This window comes from Ictalurus punctatus, chromosome 7 (assembly GCF_001660625.3).
Source record: "Ictalurus punctatus breed USDA103 chromosome 7, Coco_2.0, whole genome shotgun sequence".
NCBI classification, from domain to species: domain Eukaryota; kingdom Metazoa; phylum Chordata; class Actinopteri; order Siluriformes; family Ictaluridae; genus Ictalurus; species Ictalurus punctatus.
The window spans coordinates 18,897,214-18,918,046 of NC_030422.2; the positions used below are offsets into that span (position 1 = coordinate 18,897,214).

Here is a 20,833-nt window from a genome sequence, read left to right on the forward strand (position 1 = left end):
GATTGACACAAAATGGTTCATCACATCATTTACTTTTACATCTATAGAATTTAGCAGACGTATGAAAAAATAACCTCAAGCTAGTTTGTTTGGTCAGAGAATAAGAACAACATAAAAGCTAAAAAAACAGCCCTATATTCTAAAATATTCTCATGCGTATCCATCTCATGCATTACCATTTTTCTACCAGAGAGGGTGAAATTCCACAATCTTACATCCAGCAGCTCTTTTTCCCTCCCCTTGGCATTCAATTCAGCTGAATCAGAAAACAGATTTCTGTCTACCATGATGTCTGTGAACCAGTCAGATGATTAAATATAGCCAGCCCACAGATCTGTAGCAGTGAACTTTTGCTAAATGCAGCCTCTTGTGCGCCGGGGGTATATATGGGCACAGACAAGCAAACGTTTGATCATCTTTGAAACAGCGCCTATTAATAAAGTTGATATATTTGAACAAACCCACAAGGAAAATGAGCTTTTTTGATAATTTATTCAACAGAAATATCAATAGATGTCATATTCTTCTGTGGAAAAAGTAAGTACACCCTTGGTCTCAGAAGCTAGTATTGCCCCCTTTAGCAGACGTAACTTCTTGTAGGCGTTTTGCATATTTGTCCAGCAGGCTTGCTGGAATTTTTGACCACTCTTCCGTGCAATATTCTTTCAGTTTTAAGATGTTTGAGGATGTTCTTGCATTGTGTTATTCTTTTTGAACCATTCCTTGATGGATTTGCTAGTATGTTAAGGATAATTCTCCTGCTGAAATGTCCGCTTTCAATTCAACTTCAACTTTTTGACAGATGGCCTCACATTATCTTCAAGCACTCGTTGAGATGATGCAGAATTCATAGTTGAATCAATGCATGCAAGCTGTCCAGTCACTGAGGCAGTGAAGCAACCCCAAACCATAACATTTCCACCACCATGCATCACAGTTGGTATGAGGTGCTTCTCCTGAAAAGCTGTCTTTGGTTTACGCAAAACTTGTCTGCTGTTACTGTGTCCAAACAGCTCTATCTTTGATTTATCTGTCCAGATCACATTATTCCAAAAGGCCTGGTCTTTACCTATATGCTCACTGGCAAACTGTAGTCTTGCAAACACTTTTTCCTGGCACGCCTCCCATGCAAGTCAAATTTGTGCAATCTCTTTCTGATTGTAGAAGTATGCACTTTGACACCATCAGTTGTGAGACTTACTAGCTGATCCTGTGATGAAATTTTGAGGTTCTTGGAGACGTCTTTTTGCATCAGACGGTCTGCTCTTGGGCTGAATTTGCTGGGACAGGCAGTGCTGGCCAAATTGGCAGTCGATGTAGTTCAGATAATTTGGAGATCTTTTTAAATCCCTTGCCAGACTCGTAGGCATTGACAACCTTTTTTTTCTGAAGGCCTTAAAGTACTCTTTAGATCTTGGCCGGATGACACCACACACTTCAAATAGGCAATAATTTCCATTTTTTCACACGACAATATCAGTATCTCTATCTATCTATCTATCTATCTATCTATCTATCGATCTGTGTTTTTTGTATCTGTTCTTCAGACAGATTTGTTCTATATATTTATATATTATATATTAAATATTATATATTTTTAAAAATGTTTCTATTAAAAAAACTTATATTGAGTATTTGTGTTAAGAATCTTTAACAGAAAAGGTGAATGTCTGCTGATTCAAGACAGATGGTGTCATTTGATCACAAATAACTGTGGGGGGGGGGGGAAAGATAATTGGCCACTTTTAGGCTTGGCCGTTAGTGTTAATGTAGCGATTCCCTGTATGTTACATGCTCCATTGTTTCAGACCGTATTCCTGTTCACTATGTGTGTTCCATGTGAGCATTAACCTTTTCGCTAGACTGAGACAAAGCCTGCAATTTAATATTGAGTGCTTGAAGAATATTAGCTAGGACACTAATGTGGTTTTGTATGAATCTGTAATTGTGTGTGTGTGTGTGTGTGTGTGTGTGTGTGTGTGTGTAGGTCCGTGTGGCTTTAAAGCGAGCAGAGAAAGAGTTACATTCAGAGCGGTCAGTTCCTGAAGCCTTACAGATGTGGCTGCAGCTCACACATGAGGTGGAGGTCCAATACTACAATATTAAAAAACAGAATGCTGAGCTACAGCTGACTGTTGCCAAGGAAGAGGTGAGTATGTATGTATGCATGTACGTATGTGTTATGATGTGAGTGAGTGTATGTATGTATGTATGTATGTATGTATGTATGTATGTATGTGTATTATGTTAACATATCACATGATAGTACAACAAAATCTCAAACAAGGCTACTTTTCAAAGGCCTTTGGATTTCTTTTGAAAGAAATGAGCATTGTATGAAAACATTATAAAGATAAATTATAATGTGTAGTATAATAGTGTTTTGTCAAAAATTATTCAGATGTGTAAACACTTAGAACTGTTGTCTAGCTTTTGGACTTAAAATCCTATTTTTCAACCATTTAATAACAAGCACACCAAACCACAACTATGCACTTTAATTATTTTTCTGTAATTAATGTAGTCTTTCATGTTTTAAATAGTACCAAGAAAATATTTCTAAAGTTCATAGACAGCTCTCATAGGTACCTAACCGGGTCAAACCCAATCACATTGTTTGTTAATGAATTGAACGTTTTTTTTTTGTTTGTTTTTTCTGATTTCAGCCTGTTTCATTGTTTATCTACAAATATATAGATCCAATACATGCAAACAACAACCAAATGAAACAGTTTTTTCCCCCCAAACACTAATTTGGCTATTTAATGATGTGGGTAAATTGCTTTTTAATTAGACAGTTTGTTTTTGCCTTTTGTCATTTACATTTGGAATGAGTCACTAAAGTAATTAGACAATGCAATTAGCACACACTGCTGTGAGCCTCAGACTCACAGTATACTTTAGCAATTTCTGTATTCAAAAAGCTTCTATTTTGTTACCCATTATTGTCTATTTTCCACGTATTTTTATTCTTCACGCATTATATTCACTAGTTACACACTTTTATTACACTTATTTGATAGTGTATGAAATTTGAGTTTTATATAATTGGAGCGTTTAATGCTGACACAAAAGTCATGAGTGTGTGTATTTGTTTATATCAGGCAGAGAAGATAAAAAAGAAGAGAGGTTCTGTGTTTGGTACTCTCCATGTAGCTCACAGTTCGTCACTGGATGAGGTTGACCATAAAATACTTGAAGCCAAGTAAGTGTACATACACACACACAATTAACCCACACTGCATCTCTCTATATATCTGTTTTATGTTTGGCTATGTGTCTCTGATCTCTGTGTATTGTGTTTGGCTGTGTGTGTGTCTGATCTCTGTGTATTGTGTTTGGCTGTGTGTGTGTCTGATCTCTGTGTATTGTGTTTGGCTGTGTGTGGTATAGGAAGGCCCTGTCTGAGGTGACAGCATGTCTGCGTGAGCGTCTCCATCGCTGGCAGCAGATTGAAAGACTGTGTGGGTTTCCTGTGGTGCAGAACTCGGGTCTGCCAAGCTTGAGTGCATCACTCTACTCCGAGCACAGCTGGGTGGTGATGCCACGTGTCTCATTGCCCCCGTACCCCATTGCAGGGGGAGTGGACGATGTGGATGAGGACACGCCCCCCATTGTCACACAGTTTAACTGTGAGAAATTCTGACAGTCCATACTGCTTTTGGAAAATGCGTTTTAAATATAAGAATTGTAATAGAAGGTTAAAAGAAAAAGACTGAAAATATTTAAGTAATTAAAGAGTATAGTAAAATAAAATTAATAATAAAACAACATAACTAAAGGAAAAATACAAAATGTTTTCCTAATTTTCAAAATCTACATAATTTTTTTAAATTATTTTTTTTAAAGTTATGCATTCATTTATTATGCATAGTATTTATACAGTGGTGCTTGAATGTTTGTGAACCTTTGTGAACCGTGAAGAATTTTCTATATTTCTGCATAAATATGACCTAAAACATCATCAGATTAGACAAAGAGAGCCCAATTAAACAAACAAGACAAAATGTTATACTTGGCCATTTATTTATTGAGGAAAATGATCCAATATTACATATCTGTGAGTGGCAAAAGTATGTGAACCTCTACTTTCATTATCTGGTGTGACCCCCTTGTGCAGCAATAACCCATTCTTCAGTATAGAACAGCTTTAACTCTGGGATGTTGGTGGGTTTCCTCACATGAACTGCTTACTTCAGGTCCTTCCACATCATTCCTATTGAATTAAGTTCAGGACTTTCACTTGTCCATTCTAAAATATTAACTTGATTCTTCTTTAACCATTCTTTGGTAGGACGACTTGTGTGCTTAGGGTTGTAATCTTGCTACATGACCCACTTTCTCTTGAGATTCTGTTCATGGACAGATGTCCTGACATTTTACTTTAGAATTTACTGGTATAATTCAGAATTCATTATTCCATCCATGATGGCAAGTCAGCTTGGCCCAGATGCAGCAAAACAGGCCCACACCATGATACTAACACCAGCATGTTTCACAGATGAAATAAGGTTCTTATGCTGGAATGCAGTGTTTTCTTTCTCCAAATATAACACTTCTAATTTAAACAAAAAAAAGTTCTATTTTGGAAAAAAACATTATCCCAGTGGGCTTCTGGCTTGTCCACGTGATCTTTAGCAACTGCAGATGGGCAGCAATGTTCTTTTTGGAAAGCAGTGGCTTTCTCCTTGCAACCCTGCCATGCTCATCACTGTTGTTGAGTGTTCTCCTGATGGTGGACTTGTGAACATTAACATTAGCCAATGTGAAAGAGGCCTTTAGTTGCTTAGAAGTTACTCTGGGTTCCTTTGTGACCTCGCGGACTATTACACGTCTTGCTCTTGGAGAGATCTTTGTTGGATGGCCACTCCTGAGGAGGGTAACAGTGCTCTTGAATTTCCTCCATTTGTACAAAATCTGACTGACTGAGGATTGGTGGAGTCCAAACTATTTAGAGACGGTTTTGTTACATTTTCTAGCCTGATGAGCATCAATAACACTTTTTCTGAAATCTTCTTTGTTCATGCCATGACACTTCTACAAACATGTTTTGTGAAGCTCAGACTTTGATAGTTCCTTGTTCTTTAAATAAAACAGGGTGCTGACTCACACCTGATTGTCATCCCATTGATTGAAATCACCTGACTCTAATTTCACCTTCAAATTAAGTGCTAATTCTAGAGGTTCACATACTTTTGCCACTCACAGATATGTAATATTAAATCATTTTCCTCAATAAATAAATTAAATAGTATAACATTTTTGCCTCTTTAGTTTAATTGGGTTCTCTTTGTCTGCTTTTAGGACTTGTGAGAAAATCTGATGATGTTTTAGGTCATATTTATGCAGGTATATAGAACATTCTGAAGTTCACAAACTTTCAAGCACCACTGTACCTATCTATCTAGCATGTGCATGTGTGTGTCAAGTGGGTATACAATGCATCCGGTAAGTATTCACAGCGCTTCACTTTTCCCACATTTTGTTATGTTACAGCCTTATTTTACAGCCAAATTTGCAAAGATTTCAAATAAACTTCTTTCATGCTGTCATTATGGTGTATTGTTTGTAGAATTTTGAGGAAAATAATGAATTTAATCCATTTTGGAATAAGGCTGTAACATAACAAAATGTGGAAAAAGTGAAGCGCTGTGAATACTTTCCGGATGCACTGTACATTGTCATTCCTCTATATAGCTTGTATAAAATGGAACGAAATGACGTTTCTTCAGGACCATGATGCAATACGTAACAGTACGCAAGAGTACATGAAGTGGAAATACACAAGAGTGTGAGATGAGTGCAAAAAAAAATCAAAACAAAATAATAAATACAAAGGAAAATAAATACACAGAACATGGCTGTAAACTGTAAGCTATTGTGTAATGTAGTAGCACAAGTGTAGCAGAAATACTAGCAGCAAAAACGAGTTCCATAGTATAAAGTGACTGATACAGCTATGTAAAGTGCAGTGGTACTGAGTCTTACTGTGTTAGTGCATGTGCAGTTGTATGAGTCTTACTGTGTTAGTGCATGTGCAGTTGTATAAGTCTTACTGGGTTAGGTGTTTGAGTAGCCCAAGTCAGCATTGGGAGGCAGCAGAGTGTTGAGTAATCTGACTGACTCAGGGAAGAAACTCTTGCAGAGTCTGCTGGTGGTGGCACAGATGCTCCTGTACCTTCTGCCAGATGGTAGGAGGGTGAATAGTTCATGAAAAGGGTGAGAGGGGTCATCCTCAATACTGGTGGCTTTGTGGATATAGCGGTTGTTGAAAGAGGTGTCAATGCTGGAAAGAGAGACCCCGATGATCTTGTCAGCTGTCCTCACAATTCGCTGTAGGGTCTTGCAGACAGAGGCTGTACAGTTCCAGTACCACATGGTAAGACAGCTGTTCAGGACGCTGTCTATTGTCCATCTGTAGAAGGAGGTGAGATTGGGAGGGGGGAGTTTGGCTCTCTTCAGCCTCTGCAGGAAGTGGGTGCACTGCTGGGCCTTCTTAACTAAGCAGGTGGTGTTGAGAATCCAGGAGAGGTCATCAGTCATGTGCACACCAAGGATCTTGACTCTCTCCACGGTTGTTCCATTGGTGTGCAGTGGTGAGTGGTCCACTTGGGTTCTCCTGAAGTCGACAATCATCTTTTTTTAAATTTTCTCAACATTAAGAGATAGATTATTGTCTCTACACCATTCTGCAAGCTAGTTCACCTCCTCACTACACTGACTCATCATTGTTGCTGATGAGGGCCACAGCTATAGTGTCATCAGCAAACTTGATGATGTGATTAGAGCTGAACTTTGTAGCACAGTTATGAGTCAGCAGTGGACTGAGCACACAGCCCTGGGGGGCTCCAGTTTTCAGTGTGGTGGTGCTGAAGGTGGAGTTGCCGATCCTGATGGACTGGGGTCTCCCGGTCAGAAAGTCCAGGAGCCAGTTGCAGAGGGAGGTGTTTAAACCAAGCAGGCTCAGTTTTTTTTTCAGATGTTGTGGGATGTTTGTGTTGAATGCTGAACTGAAGTCTATGAACAGCATCCTTATGTAATTGTCTTTTTTATCTAGATGGGTCAGAGACAGATGGATGGTAGCAAATATGGCGTCCTCTGTTGAGCAGTTGGGACTGTATGCATACTGAAATGGGTCCAGTGTGGTGGGAAGACTGCTCTTTGTGTTTCATAATTAGTCACTCGAACCATTTCATGATGATAGGTGTGAAAGCAACAGGCCAGTAGTCATTCAGGCAGGACACAGATGATTCCTTTGGCACAGGGATGATGGTGGTTGTCTTGAAGCACACAGGGACGACTGCTTGGCTCAGGGAAATGTTGAAGATGTCTGTGAGGATATCTGCAAGCTTATCAGCACATTCCCTGAGCACCCGGCCAGGTATGTTGTCAGGACCTGCAGCTTTCCGTGTGTTGACTCTGGACAGAATTTTCCTGACGTCTCCTGCTGAAAGACAAAGTACTTGGTTGGTGGGAGATGGAGTGGTCTTCCTCACTGGCATGTTGTTCTGTGCTTCAAACCGTGTGGAGAAATCGTTCAGGGCATCTGGGAGCGAGGCATCATCATCACAGACAGGTGGTGAAGCTTTGTAGTCTGTGATGGCCTGAATGCCTTGCCACATACACCTTAGGTTCTTGGTGTTTGTGAAGTGACTGTGGATTCTTTCTGTGTAGTTCTGCTTTGCCTCTCTGATAGCCCGGGACAGATTGGCCCTTGCGGTGCGGAGGGCTGCCTTATCATCTGACCTGAAGGCAGATTCTCGGGTTTTCAACAGCGAGCGCACTTCACCAGTCATCCACGGCTTCTGGTTTGCACGGGAGGTGATGGTCTTGAAATAAGTTACATCACCTGTGCACTTGCTGATGTAGCCAGTTAGTGATGTGTATTCCTCCAAGTCTGTGATGTAGTGTTATGTGACAGCCTCTCTGAAAACAGTGCTCAAAACAGTCGTGTTGTATCTAAGTCTATATATATATATATATATATATATATATATATATATATATATATATATATATATATATATATATATATATATATATATGCTTGTGTGTGTGTGTGTGTGCGTGTTATTTTTATGTAAGATGTATAAATATGCCTTTGTCTTTCTACCTCTGCTGTAGCTCCACTGGCTCGTCCTCCTCTGCTGCGTAACAGCAGTTTGTGTCGCTCTCGGCGGAGTCTCCTTCCCCATCAAGCTTCTCTTGTCTCATCCGATCCTGACTTGCTGTCTATGGCTTCAGCACCAGGTGTCTACAGACCAGAGCCAGATGATGAACACATTTTTTTCAGCGTTGACACGAAAAGGTATAGCCTTGTCCCTTTCTTTTGTTTTTAGTTTGTCACATAACATTTAAATTCATGTCTTTCATAACCTTTACAGTTACAGATCTGTTCTTAAATTGAATGTGAAATTGTAATAATAATAATAATAATAATAATAATAATAATAAATATTAAATAATAAAGTACTTTAAAAATAACTATAGGTCCTTGACAAAACACCAGTGGAGTGGCTCATCACACACACACACACATACGTCTGCACAGTCTCCTCCAAATGTACAGTATTGGAACGGCAGTGATCATCTTTTTTTTTTGTTGTTGTTGATAGAAACAACTTAGAACATTGCACCTTTTGTTTGAACCCATTTATGTTTCAAGTTATCAAAAATACTGGAACATATGACTGACGGGTGCACAAGTGTGTGCTGTTAGATTGATTGTTTAAGCAGTTAATAGCTTTGAATTTCTACTCTTGGTTTGAGTCTTCAGTTTCACCTGTGAATACTGCATTTGTCATTAAAAAGGATAAAACAACATGAAGACCAGAGAACTGTCTTTGGGAGAAAAGCCAGCCATTTTGAAGTTGAGAAAAGAGGGAAAATCGATCAGCGGCATTGCACAAGCATTGGGCACAGCCAATAGAATAATTTGGAATGTCCTGGAAAAGAAAGAAACCACTGGTGTACTAACAACCAGACATTGAACAGGTCGGCCAAGAAAAACAACCAACTGATGACAGAAACATTGTGAAATCTGTGAAGAAAAACCCAAAAACATCAGTCAACACCAGCAACCTCCACAGAGCAGGGGTGAAGGTATTACCATCCACCGTTGGAAGGAGACTTAGAGAGCAGAAATACAGAGGTTATACTACAAGATGCAAACCACTCATCAGCAGTAAGAATCGGAAGGCCAGATTTGAATTCACAAAGAAATACAGAGATGAGCCACACAAGTTCTGGAGCCAAGACTAAGCTCTACCAAAGTGATGGAAAGGCCATTGTGTGGATAAAGAAAAGATCTGCTCAGGATCAGAAATATACAAGCTTGTCAGTCAAGCATGGTGGAAATGGTGGTAGTGTCAAGGCTTGGGTTTACATGCTTCTGGTACAGGCTCACTAATCTTTATTGATGATATAACTCATGATGGTAGCAGCAGAATGAATTCGGAATTCCACAGAAACATTTTGTCTGCCAATTTACAAGGCATTCAATCATATTGGGAGGAACTTCCTCATGCAGCAAGACAGTGATCAAAAACGCACTGCCAACTCAATAAAGGATTTCATCAGGGAGAAAAGTGGAAGGTTCTAGACTGACCAAGTCAATTACCAAACCTTAACCCAATTGAGCAGCATTTCACCTCCTGAAGAGGAGAGTGAAGGGAGAAACCCCCAAAGCAAACAACTGAAAGAAGTTGCAGTACAAACCTGGAAAACGTCACAAAAGAAGAGTGTAACAGTTTGGTAATGTCAGTGGGTTGATGCAGTTATTGCAAACAATGAGTATGTAACCAAATATTAAGTGTTATTTACTTTGATTTCAAATTTCAATGTTCCTATACTTTTACTCACCTAAAAATTGTATGGTCTGCAATCAAAGGTGCCATGTTCTAAAGTTGTTTAACACATCTAGTTGTAAATATCAGGAAAGCAGAAATTCTAATTTTTCATCTTTTTGACCCTTTGATTTAAAACCCAAATGGCTTCACTGTATAGCAAAAACAGAAGAACTGGCCTGGTCATTCCAATACTTTCAGAGGGGACCGTACAAAGAACAGACGAGGGGATGGTATGTACAATTTACTGACTTGAAACCTAGTTACGGTTTATTCTGTCTGGCCTACAGAGACTCTCAGGACACATGTTCAGATTCGGACTCTCTAAGTTCTTCTGTGGGAAGGAAGCAGTTGTCCAGCTCCTGCACTCAAGGAGCAGATACTCCGCAGCGGAAGATCTCCCGAGATGAGCTTCTCTTGTTGGCTCAGGAAGCTCAAGCCACTGCCTTGGAAGCCACCATCTCATCACCACCTCCAGCTTCATCTTCCATAGACCCCACCTCAATCTGCAAGGGCTCTCCTGACCTCACCCGTTCTTCTACTATCCCAGAATCCCAGAGTTTGACCTTTCACCCTGCCAGTAAGGTGGCAGCTTATAACGGCATGCTGGAGAAGTCATACAGTTTGGGCCAGTTGCCTGCTGGTGGGACGCCCCCAGAGGGACGTTACACTTCCCTAAGCTCTCTGGACATGGATGGAAAGACAAGCAAAGAAGCCAAACAGCTCCCGTCTTCCTCCAGTCCCCCAGACTCCTGCGACAACCCAGAGAAAAAGCGCTCAAAAATCAAGAGCTTATTCAAGAAGAGCAAAAAGCAATGAAGGAAAGTAGAAGAAAATTAGACGAAGACACAAAAAAAAAGCCTTAAAACAAATAAAAAATGTAATGGACTGTCAACCAGATGCCAAAATGTTTAGTTCTATTTTTCTTTCTTTTTTATATTTTATTTTTATTAAAACAGAATGTAGCTCCGTCTAGGTGCTATCCTGGATTGGAAGCTTTTATTGTCCGCTCGGACTGGCATGTTGTCATTCAACCATCCAAAATGGTCAAAAAAAAATCAGTGGTCATTTTGGTCATTTCAAAATGACTAAAGAACTGTGCACTTCTTTCTATGTTGTGGTTTTATGCTTGACTGTGAGAGTTGGATCATCATAAAGCACCAAACAAAAATGAACTAACATGAGATGTAATAAAAATCCAAGTTATTCAAAGAATAGCATACTTTATCGAAATATGTCATCTCTACCGTTACCTACATTTGAAAAGCTTGTCTGTGTAAGTAATAAACCAATAAAAGTCCTACTTTACAAATTTAGTCAACTTTCAAAATGCTAATGATGTATAAAAATGCTGTATATAATATACAGGGCATGGCATAAATATTTGCCTGCCTTGAACTTTTCCATATTTTCTAGTGTTACCACTTGGAACTGATATAGACATAATTGGGATTATATGTCATGAATGTACACAAAATAGTCCATAATACTGTAGTTTGGGGAAAAAAATCTATATAGTTTGCAAAATTATGTACGGATTAAAATGAAAATATCCTAAACTTTGAACATCCCAAACAGCATCATTAAGTACATTATTAAAAAATGTAAGGATATGTCACAACTGCAACTTTGCCTAGAGGATGCTGTCCAGTGGCTAGGTAGGCACGGCTACCGACAGAGAAGCAACCAAGAGGCCAAAGGAAACGCTCAACATGATGCTACCACCACCATGCTTCACTCTGTGGATGGAGTTCTCAGTGTTAGATTTCCACTAAAAATAGCACTTTGTGACAAGACTAAAAATTTTGGTCTCATCAGCACAGAGAAACGTTTAGTCTCCACATGCCTTTTGGCAAACTTCAAACAGGATGTCATATGGCTCACTACTCTTACATAAAGCCCTTTTTTTGTAGATTTCGGGGATATGGTTGTGACAGCTTCCCCTATCTGAGCTGTTGAGCTCTCCAACTCTATCAGAGTTACCCTTGGCCTCTTGGTTGATTCTTTGACTATTGCCCTCCTTAACCAGTTGCTGACATTTGGTGGATAACCTTTGAGTTTGCGATCATTTTTATTTACCCTAACTAATACTTTTCCAGAACATTTTCTGGACTTGTGTTGATATTCCTTGGTCTTTATGATGCTGTTTCTTATGATGTACTTTACTGAATCTGTGGCTTTCCAGGAACAGGTGTATTTAAATTGATATCATATGATAATTTAATTGTACACAGCTGAACTCCATTAAAGTAATTAGGTGACTTCTAAAGGCATTTGGTTTCACCAGACCTTATTTTCCTTATCAACAAGGTGAATACTTATGCAACTTTTAAATTATTTGTTTGTACATAGTTTTGAATTGATTTTTGCCCCCAGTAAAATATTATGGGGTATTTTGTGTAGATCCATGATATATTATCCTAATTGAGTCCATTTGAATACCAGGTTGTAGCATTACCAAATATAGAAAAGTTCAGGAGGGCAATGTATGTGGCATTGTCATAAATCCTGGTGCCTTTTGCCTATCCACCTCAACAATTGTCAACTGTTTCCTTCGTTGGTGGACTAATAATGATAAACATGATGAAACATTACTGAGTTTTTTTTTTCTTTTGGTTTTTTTGATCATAGTAGTGATCAGTTTGGCTCTAGTGTTCTGGATGAAAAACCAAAAAGAGCCCATAATTGTGAAGATGTAGGGTTGAATGTGGGCTTTCAGCTCTATGTCATTTCCTGTTTACTGATGCCTCAGAGCCCCTGTACTTGACTAATTACCTTTAAGGTAAAGAAAAAAAAGAAAAAAGAAAAAAAAGGGTAAGACAGAGGTAGCACTTAGTGTCAAGCAGACATACAGTCATAATGCCTGAATAATACAGTCATGAGCATGATGAGCGTAGGATATATAAGTAATATTTAAGTAAAAATGAAGGCCTCTTTGATTTACACCAAATCTTATGACTCGTACAACAAAATGTATGTGTTGTAAAATTGACTATGTTATCAAGGCATAATGACTGTTGCCGATAAAGTGCTACCAAAAATCCTGCTAAAGGTTGTTGCACTACTGCTTTCCTGATTTGGAAAGGGCTGCTTTTTTGCAGAGTAACAGTAAGTTTAGATACTTAGAAGAGATGTGCTAAAAAAAAAAGTAATACATTGATGGAGCCAAAATGATTTGATGCACTTAGGACGCTTCTTAGCTTATTTATTCTTCAGTGCATTCTTTATTTTTTCCCATGGCAATGATATTTAGAATGTTCAGATAGATTAAAAAAATGCCGAACATGCATTTGTAATGTGTGGAAGGACTGTATTTTATATATGCATATGCAAATTTTAACAACCCATTAATAACACCTATTCCGTGGACTGAATGCTCTGTTTCAAGGGCCTAACCATCACTGTGATCACAATCCTCATCCTCACGCACTGTAATACACAGCCTGGCACTAAATGTATGTTATTTTGACAAACCTTATCAGAGGCTTTTATTTGATTGTTATTTATAAAGTTTCTCATGTATGAGAGTCTGAGTCATCCTGAAGCCATCACTTAATCAAGGACGCTGTACAATCCTGTTGAAAATCTAAAACATGTTAAATATGTTTAACATAACATAACAGAATTTAACATAAAAGTGCACCAGACAATGGGCATCAATATGGGAAATGTCTATGGTATGTATGCTCCTACATTAGTTAAACTGTTTTATGTAAAAGAGGAAACCAGGGCTAAGTAGGTATGATCATAGTGAATTATTTCTCATGATTTCAGAAGAATAAAAATTTGTATAAGCTACCTTGTATGACAAGTTATGAATGTTTAAGATTACAGTGAAGGACAAGATTTGTGGTTGTACCTTTTCTTACATCGTTCGTATAAAATCCAACAATATCCTCACAAGTCTGCACAATTCTTATAAATTTTTGAATGAAAACGTGTTCATTCAGCTACTGTCTTATGCTTCAGCCCCTACATACACACATCCTAACACTACTATCATTGTCTAAAACAATCTACACATTTACACAGGAAGAGAGGGAAATCCAGAGTAAGTCCACTTCATTTCTCTGTTAGGTCAAAGCTTTAGAGTGGTGTTTCTCCATCTTGTTCCTGCAGTATGAAGCCACTTCACATTTGAATTTTTTCAGAGCTCTAATGCACCCATTTAGACTTTGAGTGCTTTTTATAGGACTTTTATTCAGTTTGTTAGATTATAAGATGAATCAGGTGTGTTGAGAGCAGGGAAAACACTAAATTGTGCACTGCAGAGATACTAGAGGGCCAGGATTGGTGCTCCATTGCATCACCATTGCAGCAGCAACCCTATGGAGATTTTCCAGTGGAGTTGCCTTCCGAAACACTGAGTTTGTAATATTAAGGTGGGAACTAAAGATATGAATGAGGATCATTGATATTGCATCGGTATGCCACCAAGATAGTCTTTCACCGCTGTTTTGTCTGCATATTCTGGATATTGTTAAGGACATGCGGAATGCAATTTCCTATCTTACTTATATTCATTATAGTTCTTAAAAAACTTGGTCCTCCTTCTCTGGTACAATGCCTAATTGAGTTCCGGAAAGTCCAGTGGTTCCCAAATGTTTACAACTTGCATCCTATAGGACAGGACAGAACTGACCCTGATATTAAAAATGCAATTACAGACAATTGTAACACAATTGCACACTAATATAAACAGCCTGGAATTCAGTTTCACATCGTATTAACAAGGGCATGATCTGCCCAATCAGCTTTTCATAAAACATCGGAAATCTGTACTGTAAAAATATCAATGTTAAAGACAGTCATACTAAAATGGAGTAACATAAAATGAAATGATTTCAGATATGTTCAAAAATGCATACTCTCATACTAACCATTAGGCTGTGTCAAAACAGTGCGTTGCAATTAGTAGTAAAATGTAGCGTGCTGTTTTAGATCTGTGGCAGCCATTACACAGACCATGACTAGGGCTTTGGCTGGCTTTTAGCAATTAGGACACATACTACTGCCATTTATCACAGTCTTATTATTATTTTGTTAACACAGTGGAGAAGAAAGTAATTCTATATTATTTCCCATGCACAGAGATTTCATAGTCCTATAAAGTGGCAAACAAGACCCCTTTAAGCATACTGTAAGAGTGCACTTATATTGGTTCCCCATTTGGGATAGAGCACAGGATTAAATATGTGTGGAAATGATGCACACCCAGCAGCAGTCTTTAGGCTAATTGGATAATGGCTCTTACTGAAATAAACAGAACAAGTAATGGACTTTAATTTTCCTCTTCTACAAGGAGCTGAAATATTACCCAAATTAAATAATAAAGCAATGTTTACAGAAGACCTAAGTGTTATTTAAATGAAATTTCACATTAAAAATTCATGTGAAGCCACAGGTTTGTAGTTTCTTAGCATTATGCAGTAGCTTTGGCCATTGAATGATTAACTGGAATTCTGATATTTCTGTACCAAATATTTTTGGTTGAGCGATATTAGATTGAACTCCCAATTTCAGTGCCCACATATATTGATTAATGATAATGATAGAAATGTCATTTCCCACAAATTTGCTGTGTGAATATTTGTATACTGTACAAAGATTTACTAAAAATGTGGTTTAACTCTCATCAATAAAGAGCTAAGATTTTGGACTATTTTCCTTTCACTGCTTCCTATTTCTTTCTTTCTTTCTTTTTTTTTAATCGTGGGTACCCGGTTTATTCTTTTGTTTTAGTTGAAATATAAGTTTTAGAGACAGGAAGTAGCTAGAGATTTTGTAAAATCCCTCTTTAATGTGATCACTAAAAATTAGGAATATATACATGATCTTTTGTAGGAAAAAGTCATGAGTTTTTGACTAAAAATATACATATGATTATTAATAGAAGCCAAATGTGGCATAAAGCATATAGCATGAAGCATGTGATAAACCATGCCTTTTGGAAAGTCAAAAGAAAAGCATTTGTTAAAAGCGGTACCACCTTCAGCAGTAGATGGCAGTGATGTTCTGCTGTAATTTAACACTAAGTGTGGTCTTACACAATCTGAACACTTTGCATGTAAGTAGATGTAAGTAAAAGTTTGCAACTGATTTCTTGGCGCATTACTGATAACCATTAATTTCAAATGATTATGGTTTGGTGATATTTCCAAGATAAACATTTTGTGTTAAATGATTCAGCTCATCTATGAATAACCAAATGTACTATTAGTTGAATCAGGAGTTTTGGAGTAAATACAGTGGTTCCACTGGAATGACATTCAGAAGCACTGATGATGAGCACACTGTGTTACAAAGAGGAAGAAAAATTGAGAGGCAAATGCAGAAAGTAGAAACCGTAAGAGAGAGTGAGGTTCTGCTGAAGTGCTCTAAGGTTAATAACTGGTGACTACCTCCTGACAGACTGCACAGCTGACAAGAATAATGAGTGCATTTTTCCTTCTTACCGCCACATTTCATAAACACACGTTTTGATGCACTCTCAGGAAGATGCATGCAGCTCAGCTGTTGCATGAACCCTTTACATGAGCGTTCAGAAGCAGAAAAGGTGAGAGGTTGGAAAGTGAAGGTTTCTATTTTCTGTGTCACACAATTTTAGTTTCTTTCCAGTGGCTCAGCATTTGAGAGTGAGAACATATGCACTGAATGAACACACACGATGAATGCTCACATATTTAATGGTAATGTGTTCTAGATCTTTGGTGCATTTAAAACAAAAGGCTGCTTCACCACTCTTTTATCCATGGAATATGGAGAAGGCTAGCACTAGATCTTAAGGCATGATGTGAAACAGATTATCAGGCAGTCAGAGATGCATGAAGGTGCTGCACCATTAACAGATTTAAAAACTGGTAATAAAATTTTACAGTCAATTCTAAAGGAAACAGGCAGCCAGTGGAGTGATGATAAAACTGGTATGACATGATCTTGCTTTCTAGTTTGTGTAAATATTCTAATTTCTGCATTTTGCACCTGTTGTTGTTGTGTTTGCTGTAGTCCTGTTAGCAATGTATTACAGTAGTCAATAAAGAAAACAAAAAGCATGGATCTGTTAGAACACAGACACAGAGCTGGGCACAAGTGCAGGTAAAATGGCAGTTTATTAGAAAGACAACTCCAAATCGTAAGGCAAAAGCAGCATGAATAAACAATCCAGGGTTGAGTGTTCAGCCAACAGAATAAGAGAGGCAAAACGGTAATCAAAAACATGGACGCAAGAACAACAATGGCTTGGAAATGACAGAACACAAAGGAAACTGTGCAATTACTTCCCAGTGAAGCTGAAACAGAATGAGGCTTATATAGTGCAAAGTGATGAGCGTGTAACTGAGAACAGGTGCAGACAGTCATGTGACATGGTCAGGTGAGGTGCAGTGGCTGATGGGAATTGTAGTCTCTAGTCACTTTTCCGGTATTTACAAAACAAACACCCCCACCACTCTTTAACGCATGGCTCCTGAAGCACATAAGTTTAAGAGGAGGTCCTGGACACCCAGACCAGATGTCCCTAAGGATTTCCAAGTTCAAATGAGTGTCATCCCTCGTAGGGCCAGAAATAGGACACTTGATGTGCTCTCTGGGGTACAAAGGCGGGACGCCCTCCGGGGGTGCAACGCTCTCCGCAAGTTCAGAGGGAGGAGCGAAGTTCTCAGTGAGGCCAGAGGTGGGGAGAGATGCTCTCCACAAAGCATGAGAGGGGAGTGATGTCCTCTGTGGAGCAAGAAGGGGGAGCAACATGAGACGCAAAGCAGAGAAACAGAGTGATGTCTTCAGTGGAACATAGAGGCAAAACGATGTCCTCAATGGAGCAGGATGGCAGAGCAACATCTTCAGCTGAGCAGGAAGGCAGAGCAACATCCTCAGCTGAGCAGGAAGGCAGAGTGACGTCCAAAGAGAAGCCTGGCGTAGTGACATCCGAGGTGTAGCAGGAAGGCAAAGCAGAGCAATGGCTACTGCGCAGACAGCAGTGGGAATGAAACTCAAGGTGGACCCAGGGGGGGTGCAACATTGACCATGGAGCTAGAGGGGGTGCAACGCTCTCTGCAAGTTCAGAGGGAAGAGCGAAGTTCTCAGTGAGGCCAGAGGTGGGGAGAGATGCTCTCCGCGAAGCATGAGACGGGAGTGATGTCCTCTGTGGAGCAAGAAGGGAGAGCGACATGTGATGCAAAGCAGAGAAACAGAGTGATGTCTTCAGCGGAACATAGAGGCAGAACGATGTCCTCAATGGAGCAGGATGGCAGAGTAACATCTTCAGCCGAGCAGGAAGGCAGAGTGACGTCCAAAGAGAAGCCTGGCATAGTGACATCCGAGGCGGGACAGGGAGGCAAAGCAGAGCTCTCAGCTGAGAGCCGTCCTCAGTCAAGCAGAGAGGCTTAGCGACATTCTCCGTTGAATCAGCAGGCTGAGCGAGATCTGCGTTAGGGGAAGGACGGTGGGGAAAGATCTTTTGCATGGCTTGGGAGGCCGTCTTGTCAGCCTCAGACAGGAACTTGGTGTGAGAGGTTGCCTCGTTGACCTCTGTCTGGAGCTCTCCAGGGCAGACCACTTTGTGGGTCTCAGGCTGGAGATCTGGAGATGAGGTCACCACGTTGACTTCTGGCTGGAGCTCTGCAGGGGAGACCACTTCGTAGGTCTCAGGCTGAAGCTCTGGAGATGAGGAGGCTGCCCTGTCGGCCTTTGTCTGGAGTTGGGCTGTGCAAACCATCCTGTCTGCCTTCTCGTATTAGCTGGTGAACGGCAAGATAGGTTTGTCCGACAGGCTGGCCCTCCCCAAAAAATTTTAAAGTTGGGGGTGTATTTAATACTCCCAAACACTTTTATTAATAGTCCAACAAATTGGGTTACACTGCTAAGGCCACTAGATCTCATGATAATCAGGAGCTCTGCCCATTGGCAGGCTGGGCCAGTGAGCCAGGATAACATGAACCCCAGCCACTGCTTCTTGTCAGGCTTGGGGTCCAACAAGCTTGCAAAATAGAATTGGCACTGTAGGAGATAACCTTCCCGATTAACAGAAAACCCATCATATGGCTCAGGGGGCATCAGGAAAGTCCAGTGAGGAAAAAGGATGGAGTTGAGTGCCACCATGGTTATCTTGGCCTGACGTTCCATTTGCTCTCCTGCTGCATCCTTGGTGTAGACAAAGTAATCTGTTAGAACACAGACTTGGAGCTGGATGCAAATGCAGGTAAAATGGCAGTTTATTAGAAAGGCAGTCAATTTAAATCGTAAGGCAAAAGCAGCATGAATAAACAGTCCAGGGTCAAGTGATCAGCAAACAGAGAAACAGAGGCAATGCTCAAAAACCAGGGCACAAGCCCAATAACAATGGCTTTATAATTACAGCCCACAAAAGAAACTGAGCAATTACTTCCCAGTGAGGCTGAAACAGAATGAGGCTTATATAGTGCACAGTGATTAGTGTGTAATTGAGAACAGGTGCAAACAGTCATGTGACATGGTCAGGTGAGGTGCAGTAGCTGATGGAAATCGTAGTCTCCAGTCCTTTTTCCAGACTTTACATAACAGGATCAATTTCTTGGCATCTTGTAACCAGAGATAGGGTCTCATCCATGCTATATTCCTTAAATGACAGAATGCAGTTTTAGTAACACAATTAATGTGCAGTTTAAAAGAGTCCAGAATTACACCAAGATTTGTAAGTTCAGTTCTTGTCTGTAGAGCCAGGTCTGTTATATACACGCAATGAGCACTTAGGAACAATTTTTTTGGGGGGTGGGGCTCAATATCAAAAGTAACAGTCAGTTTCTGGTGTAGCCACCAGCTGCGTTTAATACTACAGTGCATCTCATCCTCATGGACTGCACCAGATTTGTCAACAAGACATTTGCAAGTTCTTGATCATGTCTTGGGGGGAACATGGTAACATGTAATTTTCCACTGCAAAGAAGATCAGCTGTCTGACCTGTCTCCCTGTAGCACTGTCTTAGGCATCTTACATTACAGACATTGCAGTTTATTACTTTGGCCACATCTGCAGTCCTCATGCCTCCTTGCAGCAGGCCTAAGGCATGTTCACGCAGGTGAGCAGGAACCCTAGACATCTTTCTTCTGGTGTTTTTCAGAGGCAGTAAAAATGTCTTTTTAGTATCCCTAGTTATTGTAACTGTGACCTTAATTGCCTACGACCTGTAAACTGCTAGTGTCTTAAAGACTGTTCCACAGGTGCATGTGCAATAATTGTTTATGGTTCATTGAACAAGCATGAAAACCATTGTTTAAACCCTTTCCAATAAAGATCTGTATAGTTTATTTGGATTTTACAAAATTATATTTAAAATGCAGTCTCCTGAAAAAGGGACGATTCTTTTTTTGCTGAGTTTAGGTGACAATTAGGAACACCTGTACACCTACTCATTCATACAATTATCTAATCAGTCAATCATGTGGCAGCAGTGCAGCGTATAAAATCACACAGATACGGGCCAGCAGCTTCAGGTAATGTTAACATCAACCATCAGAATGGGGGGAAAAATGTGACCTTAGTGATTTTGACAGAGGAATGATTGTTAGTGCCGGATAGGCTGGTTTGCATATTACTTAATGCTGATCTCCTGGGATTTTCACACACAAACATATTTAGAGTTTACTCAGAATGTTGCAATTAAGAAAAAACACACAGGGAGTGGAAGTTCAGTGGCCTTCACAGATCTGAATCCATTCATGTCAACATGGACAAGAATCTCAAAGGAATTCCATAAAGAATTGAGGCTGTTTGATAGCAAAAGTAGGCCCAACCTACAGTATGAGTATAGTGTTCTTAATAAAGTGTTCAGAGAGTGTATCTTTTTAATTTTTGTTGCTTCACTACCAAAAAGACACATACACTATACTATATGTCCAAAGGTTAATGCACAACTGACTATCACACTCATACGAGGGTCTTCCCTAAACTGTTGCCACAAAGTTGGAAGCACACAATTGTATAGAATGCCTTTATATGCTGTGGCATTACAATT

General features: G+C 39.6%; 1 protein-coding gene across 3 annotated transcripts in view; it reads left to right on the top strand.

The window, feature by feature from the left end:
- stim2b (stromal interaction molecule 2b) overlaps nt 1–15,509 on the top strand; it is a 63,150-nt gene extending 47,641 nt beyond the window's left edge. For 2 of the 3 annotated variants that reach the window (XM_017472263.3, XM_017472264.3), the window contains 5 exons: nt 1,988–2,149; nt 3,105–3,205; nt 3,394–3,632; nt 8,125–8,308; nt 10,136–15,509. In XM_017472263.3, the coding sequence (XP_017327752.1) occupies nt 1,988–2,149; nt 3,105–3,205; nt 3,394–3,632; nt 8,125–8,308; nt 10,136–10,664 (1,215 nt within the window). In that variant the 3' untranslated portion in view covers nt 10,665–15,509. The other variant, XM_017472265.3, reaches the window with a different exon arrangement.
- The last annotated feature ends 5,324 nt before the right edge of the window (nt 15,510–20,833 follow it).